Genomic DNA, 23990 nt, shown 5'->3' on the forward strand with positions numbered 1-23990 from the left:
GTGAGTCTTCTACTTAGTCTATAAATATAAGTACTTCCAAAGAATCTTCCCACTTCCTTCTCCTTCCAGGTAGTCAAACCTACTCCCAAAGCTTTTTTTTTTTTTTTTTTTAAAGTTTCATATACTGGAGAATATTTTATTTTTAAAAAATTCATAGTTTCTCATTTTCTCCGGTCTCAACCATCTACTGGCCTTTCATCATCTGGCCCTCCAATACCACGGTGTGGCTTATTTTCTATTTTTGGTAGAGATGGTGTTTCACCATGTTGGCCAGGCTGGTCTCAAACTCCTCCTCTCAGGTGCTTCAACCACCTCAGCCTCCCAAAGTGTTGGGATTACAGGTGTGAGCCACCAGGCCTGGCCATGATTTTTTTTTAAGGTCTGTCAACACTATAATATCAAAGACTAACCAAATTTACATGACACTAACCAATACAATGCCAACGCTACAAAATAAAAAAGGAGTAGTACTCAGTATAATTCCATACAAAGGAAAATAAAGATATGGTTCAAGAAAACATATCTTTTGGGCTGTGTAAATTCAGATTTTCAAAAACAAAGGGAGCTCAAAAGACGTGTTTCATTTGTATCTATCAGATACACAGCCAGAATTTTCACATGTTGTGATCCCAGCATCTTGTGACTCCTACTGGGATTTCTGTGGGATCAGTCTAGTAAACAAGGGTACAGACTACTATAGGTCACATTCCCTGGTAGTTACACTAGAAATGTGCTAGCAGAGTCTCCAAATAGGGTCTGTAACCCTGGTGAGTTCCCGTGGTCCTGAAAAATAAAGTCTACAAGAGAGGATCCTGGAAGGGTCCTGAGATGTCAATGTCTGCTGGGTCTTAAGCTTCAGATAATAAGTGCAAAGCATGTTTACAGAAACCAAAAAGCAAGCTTATTTCTGTCGGCCTTGACTGATACCAGAGCCAAAAGTTAAAGGTCTAAGACACTGAAAATAGCTGGTATCAGTAAGGGTTCAAGAGTAAAAAACACTTTGTAACACAGAAGCCACTGGATAAAGGGACGAAATCCTCTTGAAAATTCAAAAGGACCTAAATAACAGGAGGTCAGTGAGGCTGCAAGTTACAAACTTACTAGGCCAAGGGTCCTGTGGGAATGGGCATCACGGTCACCACAAGGCACTGAGATGTGATAAATGTGTAGTGATCCCAGAGCTCCAGGAAACACAAGTCCTCTCCTCATGTGGTGTTCTATGTACATTGTCGTATGTACATATCATGTAGTATGACAGGTAGTTCATGTCATATGTACACTGAACTACCACTGCCTCTTGCTCTGCTTGGACATGCTCACTGTACCAAATCAGTGACATACCATACCCATCTTTGAATGAGATTCTGTCTTCTTGAATTTATATCCATGAGAATGATGTACACACAGTGCTGCATACTTTTTTTTTTTCCTGAGACGGAGTCTCACCCTGTCGTCCAGGCTGGAGTGCAGTGGTGCCATCTCAGCTCACTCCAACCTCTGCCTCCCAGCGATTCTCGTGCCTCAGTCTCCCAAGTAGCTGGGATTACAGGCGTGTGCCACCACACCCAGCTAATTTGTTTGTATTTTCAGTAGAGACAGGGTTTCACCAAGTTGGCCAGATTAGACTTGAACTGCTGACCTCAGGCCATTCGCCTGCCTCAGCCACTCAAAGTGCTGGGATTACAGGCATGAGCCACGGCACCTGGCCACTGTATACTTTTAAAATATTAGTGAAGGTTGGGTTGGGTGTGGTGGCAAACGCCCATACAATCCCAGCACTTTAGGAGGTCAAAGCAGGTGGATCACGAGATCAGAAGTTCGAGACCAGCCTGGCCAATATGGTGAAACCCCGTCTCTACCGAAAATACAAAAATTAGCCAGGCATGGTGGCGGGCACCTGTAATCCCAGCTACTTAGGAGGCTTCGGCAGAACTGCTTGAACCCAGGAGGTGAAGGTTGCAGTGAGCTGAGATCATGCCACCGCACTCCAGCCTGGGCAACAGAGCAAGACTCTGTCTCGAAAAAGTATATAAAATTCAAATTAAAATAAATTAAATAAATAAAATAAAATAAAATAGTTAGTGAATTGTACCACTTTAAATATTCAAAATATAATGTTATGCTTCTGATTCCTTGTGTTAACTTGGATATTCAAGACGATGCCTGAACTATGCCATGGCCAACAACTCATGTGTGTGTGAGTGTGAGTAGGTGAACAGAATGGCCTTAAAGACAAGTCCATAAACTGGGAAGAGACAACAGAGAAAGTAGTCTGGTTCTGTTTGTTTTATTCTTAAGGATGAACACTTTCAAGCAAAAGTAAGAGCCAATTCTTCCCAGAAATGTTATATGCTTAAAATACTGATTGAGAATGTCTCTCCAAAAACAAAAGCAATCTGCCATAACAGGGCTATGATGATAACCAAAAGAAAAAAAAACCACGAGGAGACATAAAAATATTCACTGCAAATTTTCAAGAAAATCATTAAGTGTCAAAGAAGCAGTACAGCCATCCTAAACATAGCTTTATTTGTTTTGTGCCCACCTGACTCAGTTGCACTGATCCAGGGAAAGAAGCTGGTTCCATCCCATGTGGAAAGGACATAAACCTGTATCAGAAGGATCCTAAGAGGTGACAGAGTCCAATCCACACAATATCAGATGAAGGAAGCCGTCCTCTACAACACCTTACTGGACATTGGCCACCGTGTTCACCCACCGTGACAAAACCCACTGCTTTTTACACACAGTTCTAGACGATTCCCCATGATCTACTTGCAACCAACCTTTCCAGCTTAGTGTCAATGACTCCCTATTACTCATCCAATGCTGCAGCCACAGGGAGGAAGACTCAGTGTTTTCAGTAGTAGTCCCTCCCTTATTTTATTTCTGTACCCTCTGCCTACAATACCCTATGTCCAATACAGCCACTGGCCTCCCACAGGAAAAGCTACCCATCCTCGAGGGCCAGCACAGACACCACCTTCTTCCTGCTGCCTCCTAGCCCCAGCCAGAGCTAAACCACTTCTCTCCTTTGCATCTGTACACCATTTTTTTTTTCCATCTCAGTTACAGAACATCTCATTATAATCACCTACTGTCTACCAGATTTCTGATCTATCAGTTTTCAGATTTCAAGGGCAGACCCTCATCTCTCTTGTCTGGCATATCTCACAGGGTTTCTCATAGGAGTGTCTGTCAAACTGAAATCCAACAAATGATTATTGCTAGATATCTATACATACTTAAGTAGCTTTATTAAGCTATAATTCACACATCATACAATTTGCTCATTTAAAGTATATAACTCAATGGTTTTAGTATAATGGTGGACTTACACAACCATTACCACCATCCAATTTGAAAATATTTTTATAACCTCAAAAAGAGATTCCAGTGAGTTAGTATTCCTTCCTTCATTATTCTCCCAACTCCTCCAGCCCTAGGCAATCAGTAATCCACAAATCTAATTTCTGTCTCTATGGATTTGCCTATTCTAGACATTTCATGTAAACAGAATCATACAATATGTGTCTTTTGCGATTGCCTTCCTTCACAGACATAACGTTTGCAAGATTCATCTATGTTGTAGTGCTATGTTATCAGTGCTTCACTCCTTTCTCTTCTACTGTGTGGATCCACCACATTTTATTTATTCATCAAAAGTTCGACATTTAGATTGTTTCTACTTATTGGCTATAGTGAACAATACCGCTATGAAAATTCGTGTTCAAGTTTTTGTGTAGATGCATGTTTTCATTTTCACTAAGGAGTGGAATCCTCACCAACACTTATTATCTGACTTTTTAAATTACAGCCATCCTAGTTAGGATAAAGTTATTTCAATGTAATTTTGATTTGCATTTTTCTATTGACTAATGATGTCAAGCATCTACCATTCCATGTGCTTATTGGCCATTTGTATATCTTCTTTAGAGAAATGTCTATTCAGATCCTTTGTCCATTTTTTAAACTAGGCTATTTACCTTTTCATTTACTGAGTTATATTATGAGTTCTTCATATATTCTAGTTGTAAGTCTCTTACCAGATGTATGATTTGCAAATACCTTCTCTCATTCTGTGGCTTGCCTTTTCACTTTTTTGATGGTTTGCTTTGTAGCACAAGTTTCTAATCTTGATGGAATTCACTTTTTTTCTTTTGTTGCCTGTGCTTTTGGTGTCATGTCTAAGAGGCTTTGCCTAACATAAGATTGCAAAGATTTACTTCTATGTTTTCTAAGAGTATTAAAGTTTTAGCTTTTAAATTGAGTTCTTCAATGCATTTTGAATTTTTTTTCCCTTTTGAGACAGGGTCTCACTCTGTCACCCCAGATGGAGTGCAGTGGCACAATCTCTGCTCACTGCAACTTCCACCTCCCAGGCTCAAGCAGTCCTCCCACTCAGCCTCCTGAGTAGCTGGGACCACAGGCACATGCCACCATGCCCAGATTAATTTTTTTGTATTTTTGGTATAGATGGGGTTTTGCCATGTTGCCCAGGCTGGACTTGCTCCGGAGCTCAGGCAATCCACCTGCCTTGGCCTCCCAAAGTGCTGGGATTACAGGCACAAACCACTGCACCCAGCCATTTTGAATTAATTTTTTTTTTTTTTTGAGACGGAGTCTCGCTCTGGCGCCCAGGCTGGAGTGCAGTGGCCGGATCTCAGCTCACTGCAAGCTCCGCCTCCCGGGTTCACGCCATTCTCCTGCCTCAGCCTCCCGAGTAGCTGGGACTACAGGCGCCCGCCACCTCGCCCGGCTAGTTTATTTTTGTATTTTTTAGTAGAGACGGGGTTTCACCGTGTTAGCCAGGATGGTCTCGATCTCCCGACCTCGTGATCCGCCCGTCTCGGCCTCCCAAAGTGCTGGGATTACAGGCTTGAGCCACCGCGCCCGGCCTGAATTAATTTTTTCATCTTTTTGTATGTGGCTATTCAGTTGTCCCAGACTCATTTGCTGAAAAGACTACTGTCTCCCCAATGAAGGGTCCTGGCATCCTTGTCAAAATTCAGTTGACCAGAGATATACGGGCTTATTTACCGACTCTCGCTTCTATTCCACTGACCTATATGTCTATTCTCATGCCAGTAGCACACTGTCTTGATTACTGTGTTTTGCAGCAAGTTTTGAAATCAGGAAGTGTATCAGTCCTCCATATGAATTTCCATATGAAGTTTAGGATCAGCCTGTCAATTTCTATAGAAAAAAAACAGCTGGGGCTTTGATAGTGATTGCACTAAATCTGCAGATCAATTTGGAGAATACTGCCATCTTAACAGTATTAAGTCTTATGATCCATGGACATGGGATATCTTCCCATTTATTTAGGTCTTCTTGAATTCCTGTGCATTTTTTTAGACTGAATCGACATCGCTCTATCACATCTAAGATATCCATAAATTTCCCTCCTTGTTTACCTGCGACTCCCATTAAAATAGAAATAAGTAAATGCTGCATATTTTCAGGAGAACTCTGAGGACTGTAAAGAATTTGAGGTTTTCTTATTTAGTTGGAATGCCATATTAGGTATTAAAGTCAGTGAGGTTAAGTTTCATGCTGCTATCTTTTGAATAAAATGTATTGAAGAAAAATGTTACCAACGAAACAGATGATTTTAAAACTAATACATAATGTACATGATCCTGTTTACCTACATAAAGTATAAAAGTACACATGTATGTAAGAGCATAGAAAATACTTTGGGAGAAAATACACCAATTTGTTTTTTGTTTGTTTTTTGAGGACGGAGTTTTGCTCTGTCACTCAGGCTGGTGTGCAGTGGTGTGATCTCGGCTCCCTGCAACCTCCGCCTCCCGGGTTCAAGCGGTTCTCCTGCCTCAGTTCCCATGTAGCTGGGATTACAGGCGCGTGCCACCATGCCCAGCTGATTTTTGTATTTTTAGTAGAAATGGGGTTTCGCTATGTTGGCCAGGCTGGTCTCGAACTCCTGACCTCAGGTGCTCCACCCACCTTGGCCTCCCAAGGTGCTAGGATTACAGGCGTGAGCCACTGCAACCGGCCACCAATTTGTTACAGTAGTTAGTTATCTTGGCCTGGTGCTGTGGCCCATGTATGTAATCCCAGCACTTTGGGAGGCCGAGAAAGGAGGACTGCTTGAGCCCAGGAGTTCAGACCAGGCTGGGCAACATACTAAGACTCTATCTTAAAAAAAAAAAAAAGAAAAAAAAAAGTATCTCTGGGGAAAAAGGAGCAATGGGATAAGGCAGAAGAGGACTATCACTCTAGTAGTATTTTTGCCATAAAAATGTTTTTGGGCATTTCTGGTGTCATATAAAATACGATAATGACAAATATAACTACGCTTCAGTGAAAGAGTTTTTCAATATATATCAGCTTAATAGTTAATAACCTGGCTGACCTTGAGATCACAGGTGGTGTTGAGCAGCAGGTTGGAAGGCTTGAGGTCACGGTGCAGAACGTTAGCTGAATGGATATATTTTAACCCTCTGAGGATCTGGTAAAGAAAATAGCAGATATGGTCGTTGCTGAGGTGTTGTGTCTTCAAGAGCTTGTAAAGATCTGTTTCCATGAGGTCTTGTACTATATATCTGTTTGCAAAGGTTAAGTAAAACACCAATTAGCTGGTCATATTTAGCAAAGCGTTGAAAACAAAAATGCGTCCTCTCTTGACTCTCTTCCCAAACAGTCCATTATTACACCATGAGGCCCTTAAAGGAAAGAAAAACCTGAGGAAAACTTGGTTTCTTTCATGGAAGGAATCTGAAGTCGTTAACTTCTTTTCGGTCCTGTGAGATGGCAAGAATTATGGCATTACATCTGACTGATGCAGCTATGGGCCTAGACTGAGATCTGAAACAGGCTGTTACAGAAACTCTGGTCAATCTTCAAGTCTCAACCTCTTTGTTCTCTAAATTGTCCACCATCAACGAACCCCCTCCAAGGTTTGTTGGAAATACTGGTGGCCTGTAAGTAGCACATATTCCCTCCTCTGTTTGGTCCAGTAACCTGTAATGTCACTATTCTTTTTCCTTCTTGTTGCCGCTCCCCTCCTTTCCCAAGCTCCTCAAAAGCCAAACATAAAACTTCCAGAAATACAGGTCTAGAAACATACCCTTACTAGTAAATCCAACCCTAAGTCTATTTTCTTACTCTCCCATAACTGTTAAGATCCTAAATAAATAAGACTATGGGCAAGTCGTGCTAAGAAGGGGTTTGTGCGTGTTTTGCTCCTCTTGCTTTCCTGCCTGGTCACTTATTTAACTACCTAAAACTTCAGCTATGGCTACTTTCTTTCTAACAGAAATTAAATTATTAAAGCATTTAGCCTTTAACTTCATCATAGTATTATTTCATTAGCAGTATTTCTGCATTTTTTTTACTCTCTTCTGTGTAAATAATATTCTGTTTCTTACAGATTTATGCTAGAGGCGGCGCAGCATGGGATTCAAAGGAAACATGATTTTAAAATCTGTCATTTGGCCGGGCGCGGTGGCTCAAGCCTGTAATCCCAGCACTTTGGGAGGCCGAGACGGGCGGATCACAAGGTCAGGAGATCGAGACCATCCTGGCGAACACGGTGAAACCCCGTCTCTACTAAAAATTACAAAAAACTAGCCGGGCGAGGTGGCGGGCGCCTGTGGTCCCAGCTACTTGGGAGGCTGAGGCAGGAGAATGGCGTAAGCCCGGGAGGCGGAGCTTGCAGTGAGCCGAGATCGCGCCACTGCACTCCAGCCTGGGCAACAGAGCGAGACTCCGTCTCAAAAAAAAAAAAAAAAAAAAAAAAAAAATCTGTCATTTGAGAGAGGCTTATTTTCATGGCAAAAGTAAAGTAGGACCAACAGGTGGTAGTGGCAGGAGGCATTTCACTTCAAATATCACTACAACTTATTAACAGAGCTGTTTAAAAATGGAAAGGGCTGCCTAGAGACAGCGAGCTCCCGCACCCTGGAGGGTGGAATACAAATTGGGTAAACTGGTAGGAGTGCTGTATAACCCTCTCCCTTCTGGCAGATCCTCTTCAGTATACTTAACCTCTCTATCTTTCAAATGGAGTCTTTGCCCAGGCAGCATCCTCTAGACCTGTTCAGTCCAGATATCTAAATGTTGGTCATAGTTAATCACATAATTTCAGAGCCCAGTTGACCTTAAAGATCATGACAACCAGTTCCTTCATTTTAAAGGAGGGGAAACTGAGACCTAAAGTAGTGACCTGATTCTAAGATCAGGACAGTCTTAATTTCACCCGTTAGATAGCCAGGGCGCCCTCTTTCTTAGTCTACTACTGATCTTCCCTTTACCTTTTCATCATCACAACAAACCATCTCTTGGACATAAAAAAACATGACTGCAAATGGAGTTAACCAAGATTTTCCATGACTAGACTTAGGGAGTAAATGGCAAACAGATTACGATTTTCCCTTTAGCATGTTTAAAGCACTTTTCCTTTAAGTTCAGGAAATTTCAAGTTCTATTTACTCAACAAAGTTACCAAGCAGTGGAATTGGCTAGTTGCCTAAAAAGGATACACATCTTTCATTTGCTCGATGGTTGGTGCTCGAATAATGTCATTGATTCCAATGATGTTCTCATGTCTGAAGCGCAGCAAGATTTTTATCTCCCGCAGGGTTCTCTGGCAGTAGGTCTGGTGCTCAAAGGGGCTGATTTTCTTGATAGCTACTCGAACTTTGTTGACATTATCATAAGCAGAGCTTAAAAGAGAGAGAAAGACAGATGGCATTAAAAACAGCCCTCAGAATAGTTGAAGAATGCAAACTGGCAAAGTATTATATTTTTAACACTCTGTGTAAACACCTGTTTCATACCTGTGAAGGTAGCATGTATATTATCCACAAAAAGGCCTCAAGCTAGGGAGGATGGATGCAACTGACATGAGATAGCATACAGCGACTCTCAAAACTAAGACAGAACCTAGACTTGTTAACTGGGTGAATGTGTATTTTCATAAACCCAGAAATACACAAACAAGCATTTTCCCATTGTCTTAAACGGCAACTGCATTCTGGTGAGAATAATCACTTCTGCCTCCAAAACACCTTCCTACTGTTGTATCAAATTCCTCTGACACAGAAGAAACATTCAAATAACCGACAACAGTACATCTTTATCCCTAACAAAAATGGACCCAAGAGAACACCTTGATGATTTGTATCAACTTTGTTTCTCTCACTTGCAAAATGACATGACCATTTCTTCCAAGAAACTGAATCAAGATGTTTGGGTAGTTTTATAAGAAAACCTAGAAAGTATTATTCGAAAAACACATCTGCGGCAGCAACATGGGGCCCAGTTCTTTCCAAGTTGTCCTTAATGTCTAATATACCAGAATTCTAAGTAAAAGCAATAATAAAAATTATACCTTCAATTTTATGAATTTGAATCTTGAGAATTACTACTATCTTTATGATAAACATTCTATTAAAATCTTGTGTATAAGAAATTTTCATACTAATAAATGTCAACATCTGGCCCACTGACCAAAGCAATAAAATAACACTGACAGGCAATAAGACAACATTTCTTGTTTCCTTGGGATAAGTGCTAGAACAGAAAACAGTAAAATAACTTTATTCTAAAGTTTATGCTTCTAAGGCCGGGTGCAGTGGCTCACGCCTGCAATCCCAGCACTTTGGGAAGCTGAGGCGGGCGGATCACTAAAGGACAGGAGTTTTGAGATCAGCCTGGATGACATGGTGAAACTCTGCCTCTACTAAAAATACAAAAAAATTAGCCAGGCATGGTGGCACACACCTGTAATCCCAGCTACCTGGGAGGCTGAAGCACAAGAATCACTTGAACCTGGGAGATGGAGGTGGCAGTAAGCCAAGATTGTACCACTGCACTCCAGCCTGGGCAACAGAGTGAGACTCTGTCTCTAAATAAAGTTTATGCTTCTATAATAATATTTATCAGTCTACTAATCCAAAGAATTATTGATATATTTATCTGATTCTATGACAAGATAATGCTCTAGAGGGGAACTTTGTCTTACTAGGATCCAATTATCCTACAACACCATTAACACACAGTACACAGGTGGCCCCAAATGCTCTGAAATATAATATATTTTCTTAAGTAAAAGAACCACTACTCGGCCGGGCGCGGTGGCTCACGCCTGTAATCCCAGCACTTTGGGAGGCTGAGGCGGGCGGATCACAAGGTCAGGAGATCAAGACCATCCTGGCTAACACGGTGAAACCCCGTCTCTAATAAAACTACAAAAAATTAGCCGGGCGTGGTGGCGGGCACCTGTGGTCCCAGCTACTCGGGAGGCTGAGGCAGGAGAATGGTGTGGGCCCGGGAGGCAGAGCCTGCAGTGAGCCGAGATCGCGCCACTGCACTCCAGCCTGGGCGACAGAGCAAGACTCCGTCTCAAAAAAAAAAAAAAAAAAAAAGAACCACTACTCAAATCTTATTTTGCTTTGGTTTGGTGCATGAGGCCCTAAGCCAGTAATTTTCAACTAGACAGGCAACAGCATACATAATAATAATAATTTAACATAGCATTAAAAAGCATATATAATAAGCAAGCTTATTCAATATTGGGAATATTTTTAGAAATAAAAATTCTATTTTGGTAATTCAACCCATAGAACAAGAGTTCAACGACAGGACAGATTAGTTACAAAATACTGGTTTAAACTCAACATTACAACTTTCTAGTGTTAATATTATAAAGTTCTAGTGTTAACAGTCAAATGTGGCCATAATTTGCTCTGCAAAATTATAATCCAACAAAATTTTTGGAGAGAGGAGCTTATGGTCAGTGTGCCCCTCTACTGTATCAACACTCAGTGACGAAATAACTGCCCCCCGCTTTTTAAAAACTTTTTTGGGAAGGAGCCTCGCTCTGTCGCCCAGGCTGGAGTGCAGTGGTGCGATCTCGGCTCACTGCAAGCTCCGCCTCCTGGGTTCATGCCATTCTCCTGCCTCAGCCTCCAGGAGCCTGCCACCACGCCCGGCTAATTTTTTGTATTTTTAGTAGAGACGGGGTTTCACCATGTTAGCCAGGATGGTCTTGATCTCCTGACCTCGTGATCGGCCCACCTCGGCCTCCCAAAGTGCTGGGATTATAGGCGTGAGCCACCACACCCGGTCAACTGCCTCCTTTCAATTGAGAAAACATGAGATCATCCTCATCTGGTACCACTTGAAAAAAAGGAGTTTGGTCCATGGAGTTTGGTCTGTTCCTGTCTGCTCCACTTAACCATTCTGCTGCCTTTTTGGTTTACGCAATCTATCTTTCAGAGAACTGATGACAAAGAGGGATGCACTCTTCCATAACAACTCCATACTTGCTAGTTTCTCCTTGGATTTATAGGTTTTGTTTTATATATTTTATTGTTGATACTTGGGAAATAAGGCATACCATGAACTTTCAGGTGTCTATGAATAGTTTATGCTTTAAAATCACTTTGACATTACCAACTGTATCTTGTTTTGCTCAACCCCTTTTGTCCCTAACTACCACCACACTACAGGTTTTTGCTATGTGTCTCTTATCACAGGAATCTAAAGATGGTTCATTAAAAAGGAACATTAACAAAGAAGGCCGGGCGTGGTGGCTCACGTCTGTAATCCCAGCACTTTGGGAGGCCAAGGCAGGTGGATCATGAGGTCAGGAGATCGAGCCATCCTGGCCAAAAATGTGAAATCCCGTCTCTACTAAAAATACAAAAATTAGCTGGGTGGAGTGGTGCACACCCATAGTCCCAAGCTACTCGGGAGGCTGAGGCAGGAGAATTGCTTGAACCCAGGAGGCGGAGGCTGCAGTGAGCCGAAATCACGCCACTTCACTCCAGCCTGGCAACAGAGCGAGACTCGGTCTCAAAAAAAAAGGGGGGGGCGGGCAGTCCTAATGGGTATGTGGTGATAGCTCATTGTGGTTTTGATTTGCATTTCTCTAATGATTCGTGATGATGACCATCTTTTCTTATGTCTTCTTTTGAAACGTGTATTCAATGTTACGCCTTTTTTATTTTGAGACAGAGTCTTGCTCTTTCGCCAGGCTGGGGTGCAGTGGCATAATCTCCTGACCTCGTGACTCGCCTGCCTCGGCCTCCCAAAGTGCTGGGATTACAGGCGTGAGCTACCCACCACGACCAGCCAGGATTGCCACTATTAAAAACAAACAAACAAACAAACAAACAGAAAAGAGTAAGTGTGAGGATGTGGATAAATTCGAACCTTGTACTCTATTGTTGAGTGTGTAAAATGGTGTAACCACTTGGAAATTCCTCAAAATATTAAAAATAGAAATCCCATATGGTCCAGCAATCCCACTTCTGAGCATATATCCAAAACAATTCAAAGTAGAATCTTTAAGAGTTATTGGCAGGTTCACGTTCACTGCAGCATTATGCACAATACACAAGATGTGGAAGCAACCGAAATGTCCACTATGGATGAATGGATAAAGAAAATGTAGCATATACATGGACTGGAATATTATTCAGCTTTAAAAAAAAAAAAAACCAAGGAAATTCAATTCAACATCCAAAAACCATCGCTGGCTAATATTTTTTATTTTTTATTTGTTTATTTATTTTGAGACACAGTCTCGCTCTGTCACCCAGGCTGGAGTGCAGTAGCGCATCTCGGCTCACTGCAAGCTCTGCCTCCCGGGTTCTCGCCATTCTCCCGCCTCAGCCTCCTGAGTAGCTGGGACTACAGGCACCCGCCACCACATCTGGTTAATTTCTTTTTTTTTTGTATTTTTGGTAGAGACACGGTTTCACCATGTTAGCCAGTATGGTCTCGATCTCCTGACCTCGTGATCTGCCCGCCTCGGCCTCCCAAAGTGCTGGGATTACAGGTGTGAGCCACTGCGCCCGGCCAATTGTTTTTAATTTAAAAACTTTTTGGTACAGATGGGGTCTCGCTATGTTATCCAGGCTGGTCTTGAACTCCTGGTCTTAAGTGATCCTCCCACCTCAGCCTCCCAAAGTGCTAGGATTACAGGCATGAGCCACTGTGCCTGGCCTGAATTAATATTCTTAATTGTCTACACTACTCAGTGTGGTCTGCAGAGTCAATGTAATCCCTATCAAAGTTCCAATGCCATTTTTCACAGAAACAGAAAATGCAAGCTTTAAATTAATATATGGAACCACAAAAGACCCCAAATAGCCAAAGCAATCTTGAGCAAGAACAAAGTTGGAAGCTTCATATCACCTGATTTCAAAATACACTACAAAGCTATAGTAACCAAAACAGCATAACACTGCAGGGATAAGGTGAAATGTGCAGATAATTTGTTAGAGTATAAAGTTTCAGTTAACCAGGATGAGTAAGTTCTACAGCTCTATCCTACAGCAAAATATAGGAGTTCCGAGTGGTCCCAGCTACACTGAAGGCCGAGGTGGGTGAAGGCCACCCGCGTGACCGCGGATAGCTGCCCTTGCATCAGTGTGCTGCAGCGTCGAGTGGGACGGCCACCGGTATTATATACTTGCAAACTGCTAAAAGATTAGATCTTAAACATTCTCACCACAAAAAGTATGTGAGATAATAGATACGTTAATTAGCTTGATTTAATCATTTCACAATATACACATGTATCAAAACATCATGTTGTACACCATGAATATATACTATTTTTTTTTCCAGCACTTCCACTTCAGCTTCATATACTAATTTGTATTTGTCAATTATACCTTAATAAAGCTGGGTGGGGGGCAGGGAATCAGCATGGTACTGGCATGAAAACAGACAAATAGACAAATAGAACAGAATAAAGAGCCCAAACATAAAGGATAGTCTCTTCAATAAATGGTGCTGGGAAAATTGGATATCCACTTGCAAAAGAAGAAAATGGATACTTATTTCACACCCTATACAAAAATCAAATCGAGACAGATTAAAGACAAAAATTGTAAAACCTGAAATCATAAAACTACTACAAGAGGCCGGGCATGGTGGCTCATGCCTGTAATCCCAGCACTTTGGGAGGCCAATGCGTGTGGATCACAAGGTCAGGAGATCAAGACCATCCTCGCTAACATGGTGAAACCCTGTCTCTACTAAAAATACAAACAAAGAAAAAAAAAATTAGCTGGGCATGGTGGCAGGGCGCCTGTAGTACTAGCTACTCAGGAAGCTGAGGCAGGAGAATGGTGTGAACCTGGGAGGCAGAGCTTGCAGTGAGCTGAGATCGCACCACTGCACTCCAGCTTGGGCAACACAGCGAGACTCCATTTCAAACAAACAAACAAACAAACAAACGAACAAACAGAACTACTAGAAATATAGGGGGAAAGCTTCTTGACACTGGTCTGGGCAATTATTTTTTGGTTATGACCCCCAAAGCACAGGCAACAAAAGCAAAAATAGACAAATAGAATTGCATCAAACTAAAAAGCTTCTGCACAGCACAAGCAGCAATCAACAGAGTGAAGAGACAACGCACAGAATGGGAGAAAATATTTACAAACCACATATCTGATAAAGGGCTAATATTTAAAATATATAAGAAATTCAAACAATTCAACAGCAGGAAACAAACAAAATATTTAAAAATGGGCAAAGGCCAGGAGCAGTGGCACTTGCTTGTAGTCCTAGCAATTCAGGAGGCTGAGGTAGAAGACTGCTTGAGACCAAGAGTTCAAGACCAGCCTGGGCAACATAGAGAGACCCTGTCTCAAAAATGGAAAAAAAAGCAGGTGGGTGTGGTAGAGAGTGGGGGCAAAGAACCCGAACAGACATTTCTCAAAATAAGACATACAAATGGCCAACAGGTATATGAAAAAAGGCTCAACATCACTAATCAGAAAAATGCCAATCAAAACCACAATGAGATATCACCTCACAGCTATCAGAATGGCTACTATCAGCTGCGTGCCGTGGCTCACGCCTGTAATCCCAGCACTTTGGGAGGCCATGGCAGGCGGAAAACCTGAGGTCAGAAGTTTGAGACCAGCCTGGCCAACATGGTGAAACCCTGTCTCTACTAAAAATACCAAAGTTAGCCAGGCGTGATGGCAGCTGCCTGTAATCCTGGCTACTTGGGAGGCTGAGTCAGGAGAATCACTTGAACCCAAGAGGCGGAGGTTGCAGTGAGCTGAGATGGCACCACTGCACTCTAGCCCAGGCAACAAGAGTGAAACTCCGTCTCTGAAGGAAAAAAAACAAAAACAAAAACACGTAAATGTTCTTGCCCCCACCACACACAAACGTAACTATGTGAGGTGATGGGTATCTTAATCAGCTTTACTGTGGGGATCATTTCGCATGGTATACATATATCAAAACATCACATTGAACACAGTAAATACATTCAACTTTTATTTGATAATTATGCCCCAATAAAGGTGGGGGGAAAAACCAAAAAGGTCATTCTATCACATGCTATAACATGGATGAAGCTTGAGGACATTATATCAACAGAAATAAACAAGTCACAAAAAGACAAATACTGCATAATTTCACTTATATGAGGTATTGAATATTAATAAACTCATAGAATCAGAAAGGAGAAAGGTGGTTACAAATGGCTGAGGAGAGGGAGAAATGGGGAGATGTGTTCAAGAGTACAGGTTTTCAATTTATTTTCCAAGATGAAAAAGTTCCACATCTGTTGTGCAACAATGTGAATATACTTAACACTACTGAACTGTGTACTTAAAAATGGTTAAGACGGTTAATTTTGTTTTTTGCCAAAACATATAATTAACCAAAACAATTTTTCTTTGTAAAGAGATGAAGTCTCAGATGGGCAAAGTGGTTCACGCCTGTAATCCCAGGACTTTGGGAGGCCGAGGCAGGCGGAGCACGAGGTCAGGAGATCGAGACCAGCCTGGCTAACATGGTGAAACCCCGTCTCCACTAAAAATACAAAAATTAGCAGGGCGTAGAAGCACGAACCTGTAATTCCAGCTACTCAGGAGGCTGAGGCAAGATAATTGCTTGAACCCAGAAGGCAAAGGTTGAGTGAGCCAAGATCGTGCCACTGCACTCCAGCTCTAGGCGACACAGCAAGACTCTGTCTCAGGGGGGAAAAAGAGAGAGAGAGAGAGAGAGAAAGATGAAGTCTCACTATGCTACCTAGGCCGGTCCTGAACTCCGGAAGTCACTTCCTCAGCCTTCCAAGTAGTTGGGACTACGTGCATATGCCATGTAAAAAAAATTTTTTTAAGGGGAAATGAGACATGTTAAAGAGGGAAAAATATTAAATGTTAATTTTTTTTTTTGAGATGGAGTCTCGCTCTGTTGCCCAGGCTGGATGGAGTGCAGTGGTGCAATCTTGGCTCACTGCAACCTCTGCCTCCTGGGTTCAAGCGATTTTCCTGCCTCAGCCTCCTGAGTAGCCGGGACTACCGGCGCCCGTCACCATGCCCAGCTAATTTTTTGTATTTCAGTAGAGACAGGGTTTCACCATTTTGGCCAGGATGGTCTCGATCTCCTGACCTCACGATCCACCCACCTTGGCCTCCCAAAGTTCTGGGATTACAGGCGTGAGCCACTGCGCCTGGCCCTTTTATTTCTTTCTTTTGAGATGGGCTACTCTGTCACCAATGCTAGAGTGTACTGGCGCAATCATGGCTGACTGCAGCCCCAACCTCCCACGTAGCCAGTAGTGTAGCAGTGTAGCGGGGACCACAGGCGAGCACCACCACACCTGGCTAATTAAAAAAAGTTTTTTTGGAGACACAGGGTTCTACAATGTTGCCCAGGCTGGTCCCGAACTCCTGAACTCAAGTGATCCTCTTGCCTTGGCCTCCCAAAGTGCTAGGATTACAGGCGTGAACCACCACACCTGGCCAATAATGGGGGAAACTTTTATCCAGCATTGGGTTAGTACCTTCTATATATCAAGAACTATTCTAACATTAGGATGCAAAGATTATGATTAATACTCTGGGCCGGGGATGGTTGCTCACACCTGTACTCCCAGCACTTTAGAAGGCCAAGGTAGGCGTATCATGAGATCAAGAGTTTGATACCAGCCTGGCCAATATGGTGAAACCCCATCTCTACTAAAGATAAAAAAAAAATTAGCCGGGCATGGTGGCACATGCCTGTAATCCCACCTACTTGCAAGGCTGAGGCAGGAGAATCGCATGAACCCAGAAGGCAGGGGCTGCAGTGAGCCGAGACTGTGCCACTGCTCTTTAGCCTGGGCAACAGAGCTAGACTCCATCTCAAAAAAAATAAAAAAATAATAATACTCTTCCCTTGAGGATTCCAAGATATTGAGACTGTCCAGTTATCTCAAATGAATACAACCTCAAGTCCCAGATGAATTCTATCCTAAGACCCATAAATCATGGAGCATGGGAGGATATTAAGGTCCGAAGTGAGCACACCCATCTCAAGTCTCAAAATGGATAGATTCCTGCTATTTGATAAGAAAAGGAAATGAGATTCCTGCTATTTGATAAGAAAAGGAAATTAGATTCCTATTTAATAACAGGAAATGAACTATTGATATATGCAACACAGATGCATCTCAAATAATTATGGTGAGTGAAGCCAGACCAAAAGAAACGTATTTCCATTTATAGAAAATACAAAGTAACCCTGGGTTTACTTTGGATTTACCCCCAGGGTTGCCTGGGAATGAGAGGAAGAAGATTACAATTGGAAAGGAGGTAACTTTTGGAGGCAATGAGTATGTTCTTTATCCTGTGTTGATGGTTTCGTAGGTGTATAATCTATTAAAACTTATCCAACTTTATACTTTAAATGTGTGCAATATTTTGTGTATCAATTATTTCTTAGTAAAGCAATTAAAAAAAAAAAAAAAAAAAGGAACCAGGGCTCTTTGGCCACATGATCCATTTCAGTGCTGCGGCGAGTGGGAAACAGATTCCAGAAGTGTACTGATCAATAAACGTAGAAGTCCATGAAATTCTGGAGTAGATTATTTAACAGACGTTTTTGTGATCGCTTAGGGAAGAAAAGGGAACCAGCATGAGTCAATTATGAACAAGTCATGCTAAACTAGCTTTATTTCCTGTTTTGATAGGGTTACCACAACAACACGAAATGAAGACAGAGTTTCGGTGAATTCAAGCCACGCTTGTCAAGAACTTCCCATTTGTGAGGCTTCATGTTAGGACTGGTAGCAAAAACAAACAATGATCCTGCTCTTAAGAAACTTGCAACTTTGTGAGGGAAGGAGACAGGAACACAGAACATACTTTGCCTTTTATCATAGTAAAGCACTTCTGAAACACGAGGAGGAGCTGGGTTAATTTCAAATACTAAGGGAAGGATTAAAAGAAGATGAAGCCCACAAAAGCCATATCCTGAAGGATGAGTAGGCTTCTGACAGAAAAGCAAGACCGCAAAGAAAAGAAAGAGGAAACATGAGGCGAGGTAAGCGACTGAGACATCTGTGGTCACTGGCCACTAACCCTCACCCAGCCATGCCCATGCCCATGAGAGAAGGTTTCTGGGGTCAGGGGACCATGCTCCTCAGGTGCCCCAGAATCCCCTGCATCTGGAAAAGTGTAGGTCCACACCCAGCAGGTGCACTTGAGGTGGTGGTCAAAGGGGCAGCTGCTCGCTGGCATGTATTGTGCCTAGACTGTGCAGGCAGGAGGCCACACACATGTGCTCAAGCTCACAACACATGGACAGTGCTGTGGCTGGGGAGGGAAGAGGACTATGCTGAAGGCCTGCTCTGCTGGAACTACTGACACAGAACTCTACGGAGCCTGAGTATTTTCTATTTGAACCCAACCTTTCAGGTCATTAAGAAGGTATACTAGGCCTGGTGCGGGCATGGTGGTGCACGCTTGTAATCCCAGCACTTTGGGAGGGTGAGGAGGGCAGATCACTTGAATCCAGGTGTTTGAGATCAGTGTGGACAACATCATGAAACCCTGTCTCTACAAAAAATACAAAAATTAGCTGGGCATGGTGGCACTTGCCTGTAGTCCCAGCCATTTAGGGGACTAGGCAGGAGGATCACTTGAGCCAGGGAGGTTGAGGCTGCAGTGAGCCATGATTGTGCCACTGCACTCCAGCCTGGGTGACAAAGTGAGACCCTATCTCAAAAAAAAAAAAGGAAAAGAAGGCATATCTGTCATGGCAGGAGGAGACAGCAAAGTCTGCTTAATGTTTCTTAGGTCGATCTTTTTTTTTTTTTTACGGTATGTAGGGCTCCATTTGTATTCTTAACCTAGGCGAGGTAGGCCTGGGTCTGGGAGGTACATAAAGAAAGTGGAGGTGAGGGACAAAGATAGTTTTGAGCATCCTGATTTAAAAACCTAAGGATGCCTGTGGGTGATTCAGATGGAGGAGACGACGGTTCCATCCTTCCAGCAGCATCAGGAGAGATCAAGCTGGAAATCCTTAATAGAAGCCACAGTGGTGAGCACTCCCGCAGAGAGAGAATTTCAAGAAAAGAGGTTGGAGGACAAAACTCAGGAGCAGCATGAGGATGAAGAATCAGTTCAAGAAAATGGAAAGAAATGATAATGGAGTAAGAACCTTTAGGCCAGGTGCAGTGGCTCACGCCTGTAATCCCAACACTTTGGGAGGCTGAGGTGGGAGGATCACGAGGTCAGGAGATCAAGACCATCCTGGCGAACCTGGTGAAACCCCCGTCTCTACTAAAAATACAAAAAATTAGCCGGGAGTGGTGGCGGGCGCCTGTAGTCCCAGCTACTTGGGAGGCTGAGGCAGGAGAATGGTGTGAACCCGGGAGGTGGAGCTTACAGTGAGCCTAGGTCGTGCCACTGCACTCCAGCCTGGGCGACAGAGCGAGACGCCGTCTCAAAAAAAAAAAAAAAAAGGACTTTTGTTGTCCAACTCCAAAGGCCATGTCCATGTACTTCTGCTTAACCATGTAGCAGAACCAGAAAAGGGTGGTGCTTCCCAAGACAAAGAAGGAAGGCGTTTCAAACAGGAGAGAATGACAAAGGTAAGAACTGGAAAGCATTCACTGAATCTGCATGCAACCAGACGATGTGTTACAGAACTTTGGTTCAAGTAAGGAAATGGAGAGGATGGGGAGAACAGCAGGAGTACGGACGACTACTTTTTAAAGACTGATAAGGCAAGGATAAGGAAAAAAACTTAAATCCAGGTGAAAAACTGAGAGGCATAGGGTGTTATGAAAGCCACCGTCGGGGGTGGGGGGAGGGGAGGCTGAAGGCTGCAGGACCAGGTAGGGTAAAAGAGAAGGCTCCAATCGCTAACTAGGGGGGGAAGAGAAGTGAGAGTAAATTCCAGGCAGAGACGTGGGGCAGTGGTGTAGAGGCCTGTGGGAACCTGGGGTGACAGAGTGTCTGCAGAGAGGGGGACACACAGGAACATGACAGGGGAAGCTGGAGGGTGGGCAAGAGCCAGGCCATATTTATATTTTCATAATTGTATCCTGGGAAGCCACCAAAGGATGCTAAGCAGACTTTAAGCATGCCAACATTTATATTTTTACAACATTTCCTCAGGTAGCAGCTTGTTTAAAGAATGGGGAGGATGGTGCACTGGGTCACCTGCAGGCAAGGAGCCCTTTCTGCCAACTCAGAATGAGGGGAGCCACAGCTCTGGATAAATGGGCAAATAGTAGGCTCACAAGAAATGGGTGCTTATTTCACAAACCTCCCATGTCCCAGCAGGGTCCTGTTCAAGCAGTCTCCATCCAATTAGATGAAATTCCTCAAGGGCACAACTATATGTTCTAAATAGCTCATGTGTTCTTTACTGCAGCTGCAACCAAATTTGCAGGGCAGGAAAAAAAACAGTATCCTTATCTAACGCCTGTCAACGAAGATATGCTAACAAAAATCCTACAGGTGGCCACAAATGCCATAAAGAACAAGCTGTTAGCCAGAAGTACTTTGGTCCTGACAACTCAGCTTCCACCTGTCCTAGCCCCAAAATACATGAAATACTAATGGACCCCAGGCTCAAGTGACCCAAGATATTTCAAATGTCTTTTTCTTTTCTTTCCTTTTTTTTTTTTTTTTTTTTTAAGACAGAATCTTGCTGTCACCCAGGCTGGAGTGCAGTTGTGCAATCTCGGCTCACTGTCATCTCACCCACCCAGGTTCAAGTGATTCTCCTGCTTCAGCCTCCCAAGTAGCTGGGACTACCTACAGGCACAGGCCACCAAGCCCAGCTAATTTTTTTTTTAAGTAGAGACAGAGTTTCACTATGTTGGCCAGGCTGGTCTCAAACTCCAGACCTCAAGTGATCCACCCACCTCAGCCTCCCAAAGTGCTGAGATTATAGGCATGAGCCACTGCGCCTGGCCTATTCTTTATTCTTAAGTCTTTATTCATTTGAAAGTTTTGCTTTTGTGGTAAGGTACAGTTCCTTTCACTGATGTTTATCTGTTCTATCATTTCTCCTAACCCCCTACATCCTGGAGGTACTTGTGTTCTTGTAGAAATATTTAGGTCTGTCCATGGCCCTGACCCTGTCAATAGGGCACTTGACATTACCATTGTTCTCCAATGCCCACAGAAGCTCAAAAAGCAGTGAACCAACCCGATCCCCACAGCTATACCACTTCCAATACAGCTACCGCATTCTATTTTTTTTTTTTTTTTTTTTTGAGAGAGTCTCGCTCTGTTGCCCAGGCTGGAGTACAGTGGTGCGATCTTGGCACACTGCAAGCTCCGCCTCCCAGGTTCAAGTGATTCTCCTGCTCGGCCTCCTGAGTAGCAGGTGCGTGCCACCACGCCTGACTAATTTTTGTATTTTTAGTAGAGCAGGGTTTCACCATGTTAGTCAGGATGGTCTCAAACTCCTGACCTCGTGATCCACCCGCCTCAGCCTCCCAAAGTGCTGGGATTACAGGTATGAGCCACTGTGCCTGCTCATCTCCTCCTTTCAACACCATATTCACTACTGCGTGAAAAGCAACAAATGTTAATATAGTTAATGCAATACATAGTACTTTCAAGCCTTGCATCTTCCTATGTGAAGACTTCGGTTTTTGGTGTATTTTATATGAGGTAGACATATATACTCAGTAGCAATTTAAGTACATTAAAGGTATTAAAAAACAGAGTTCTTAGGAGCTTGAGGATTCTGTTTTACAAAAAAAGACTGATAGTACTTGAAATCAATCTTATAGACTGGTGGGGTTTGTGATTAAGTATGAAGAATAAGAAATGTCCATATCTGCCCATGAAATCATTTTCTCCCTATGCTCTGATTAAAACTGATAAACATTCAAACTGAGATTAAAACAAAATTCTACACATTAATCATTTATGCATTCACTTTACATTAAACTTGCTTATACGTACTGAAAATACTGCTTTGTCTTAGTTTATAGATGTATATTACTCAAAATATTTATAGTTTATTTACTGGCCAGGTAATGATGGTACTGAAAAGAAGTTATCAACAATTCTTATTTAATAGTATCTAATTTATTGAGTGTTTATTATCTGTCAGGCTCTGCTCTATGTTAGTATCTGTGGACCTCTCTAAGAAGGTGGTAATTAATGGTGCCTTGAAAAGCAGGCAGGATTTTAATAGGCAGCACATGAAAAAGCACTTAAGGAAGAAGCAGCTACAGGAGCTGAAGCATGGAAGGCTGAGTACCCGTGCTGGATAGTTCAATATGGCTGGAGTTTACACCTGTCCAGGGAAGAACAAAAGGTGATGTTACTGGAAAGCTGAGAAATCTGTACTTTACTTCGATAACAGAAAATGAAGAGTCCAGATGTGGTGGCTTATGCCCGTAATCCCAGCACTTTGGGAGGCCGAGGCGGGTGGACCACCAGAGGTCAGGAGTTCAAGACCAGCCTGGCCAACATGGTGAAACCCCATATCTACTAAAAACACAAAAATTAGGCGTGGTGGTGCGTGCCTGTAATCCCAGCTACTTGGGAGGCTGAGGCAGGAGAATCACTTGAATCCAGGAGGTGGTGGTTGTAGTGAGCCAAGATCATGCCATTGCACTCTAGCCTGGGTGACACAGTGAGACTCTGTCTCGGGGAAAGCAGGGCAGGGGAAGGCAGGAGAAGGGAGGGGAGAGGGAGGGAGGGGAATCAGAAACACGGGTATAGAACTGACTGAGGCCGGGTGTGGTGGCTCATGCCTGTAATCCCAGCACTTTGGGAGGCCGAGGCGGGTGGATCACCTGGGGTCAGGAGTTTGAGACCAGCCTGACCAACATGGTAAAACCCTGTCTCTACTAAAAATACAAAAATTAGCAGGTTCCTGTAATTCCAGCTACCTGGGAGGCTGAGGCAGGAGAATTGCTTGAACCCAGGAGGTGGAGGGTGCAGTGAGCCAAGATCATGCCACTGCACTCCAGCCTGGGCGACAGAGCAAAACTCCATTTCAAAAAGAAAGAGAGAGAGAAAAAAAAAAACTTGACTAAAGAGGCTAAAACTAGACATAGGGAGACTAGTTATAATTCTTGAAATATCTATACCCATCAACACTTTGAAATTACAGTGCTTGTTAGACTTGCTGCCTGATCTTGCTATTTACGGCATCAGTAAAGAAGGACATATAAAGGCTTCTTAATTTTTCAAAAGTGGTATTTCAGTATAACTGACTCCCTTTGTAATCTCACATTTTATTCATTTAAAACATTAATCTGAAAAGGAGCCACAAGTCTCACTAACTGCCTAAAGGATTCATGGCATTAAAAAAAAAAAAAAAAAAAAAAAACCGCCGGGCGCAGTGGCTCACGCCTGTAATCCCAGCACTTTGAGAGGCCAAGGAGGGCGGATCACGAGGTCAGGAGATCGAGACCATCCTGGCTAACACGGTGAAACCCCGTCTCTACTAAAAATACAAAAAATTACCCGGGCGTGGAGGTGTGCGCCTGTAGTCCCAGCTACTTGGAGGCTGAGGCAGGAGAATGGCGTAAACCCGGGAGGCGGAGCTTGCAGTGAGCCGAGATCGCGCCACTGCACTCCAGCCTGGGCGACAAAGCGAGACTCCGTCTCAAAAAAAAAAAAAAAAAGATGAGAACTCTTGTTTTTGTTTTTGTTTTTTTTTTTTTTTTTTTTTTTTTTTTGGGGGGTGGGGCTTTTGCCGCGGGGGGGGGGGGGGGGGGGGGGGTCCGA

At 43.1% G+C, this 23990-nt stretch overlaps 1 protein-coding gene across 3 annotated transcripts in view; it reads right to left on the bottom strand.

The window, feature by feature from the left end:
- MAPK1 (mitogen-activated protein kinase 1) overlaps positions 1-23990 on the bottom strand; it is a 108119-nt gene that overhangs the window by 40863 nt on the left and 43266 nt on the right. For all 3 annotated transcript variants that reach the window (XM_025398814.1, XM_025398817.1, XM_025398815.1), the window contains 2 exons: positions 8508-8690; positions 6380-6569 (listed from right to left, as the gene is read on the bottom strand). In XM_025398814.1, the coding sequence (XP_025254599.1) occupies positions 6380-6569; positions 8508-8690 (373 nt within the window). The remainder of the gene's footprint in view (positions 1-6379; positions 6570-8507; positions 8691-23990) is intronic.

Source organism: Theropithecus gelada, chromosome 10 (assembly GCF_003255815.1).
Source record: "Theropithecus gelada isolate Dixy chromosome 10, Tgel_1.0, whole genome shotgun sequence".
Lineage (NCBI taxonomy): Eukaryota > Metazoa > Chordata > Mammalia > Primates > Cercopithecidae > Theropithecus > Theropithecus gelada.